Here is an 853-nt window from a genome sequence, read left to right as displayed (position 1 = left end):
AGTGGGTGACACTGAGCCTCCATCTTGGACTAAGCCATCGTCTGTGAGAATTTGCAAGGAATGACAGACACCAGTCGCCTATTGCCTTCCTACGAAAAGTAGGAAGATGCAATGCTGTTGGTATACTGTGCTGTTGTCTTCCCGAGGGACTGTGAAAACACCAGCCCACGCCCTTGCTCTGGAGAGACTGTTGAGAACGGCCGGGGGCTGGAGCGGGAACGGGAAGCCTGAGAGTTTCTGCACGGGGAGCGGGTGACTCTGCAGCGCTGTGGCTAAGCTGCTGGCACAGAGGTACGTGGCTGAGTCCGCCAGCTGCAGGGAGCTCACGTTCAGCTTGGAGCTGTAGTCACTGAACTGTTGAGCTGAGAAGCGATCGGGGATGTTTCCTCTGTCCCTCTCGGACTTTTCATAATACTGGATGAGGAACTGGGGGCCCTGCCCCCGAGCCTGCTGGTACCAGCTCACCCTATTGTGTCCAGAGATGGGACGGCATTTCAGAACGGCCTCCCCGCCTTGGCCTTTGATTAGATGTCTTGGGGACTGGGTGACTCCGACATCTGCTGAACCTGTGGAGGAGGGAGACAGAAGCTAGAGATGAGCATGGGAAGGATATGCGTACGCCAGCAACAGTCGGGAACTTTGCAATCAAGGGACGTCCCACCCGAGCTCGAGACTCACCTGTCCCCGAAAGACAGAGGGCCACACAGCAGAGGAGCCGGGTGCCCCTGGCAGAACCAGGCAGGACAAGACCAGCCATCTCCTCACTCAGGGATCTGTCTTCGGGGTGAGGGAGCAGAGGTTTTGCTCCTCCCCCTGCTCTGTTTTGAGGGCTTGCCTGTGATGTCACTGTCCT

General features: G+C 57.3%; 1 protein-coding gene across 1 annotated transcript in view; it reads right to left on the bottom strand.

Annotated features, from left to right (window-relative positions):
* LOC105309526 overlaps nt 1-847 on the bottom strand; it is a 6050-nt gene extending 5203 nt beyond the window's left edge. The window contains exons 1-2 of the mRNA XM_011385717.1: nt 679-847; nt 170-566 (exon numbers count right to left, since the gene is read on the bottom strand). Coding sequence (XP_011384019.1) covers nt 170-566; nt 679-757 — 476 coding nt within the window. The 5' untranslated portion in view covers nt 758-847. The remainder of the gene's footprint in view (nt 1-169; nt 567-678) is intronic.
* Nucleotides 848-853: the final 6 nt, after the last annotated feature.

This window comes from Pteropus vampyrus, unplaced genomic scaffold, assembly GCF_000151845.1.
Source record: "Pteropus vampyrus isolate Shadow unplaced genomic scaffold, Pvam_2.0 Scaffold760, whole genome shotgun sequence".
Taxonomy (NCBI): Eukaryota; Metazoa; Chordata; class Mammalia; order Chiroptera; family Pteropodidae; genus Pteropus; species Pteropus vampyrus.
Note: the sequence above shows the minus strand (reverse complement) of the source record. Positions and strands in the feature narration are given on the sequence as shown.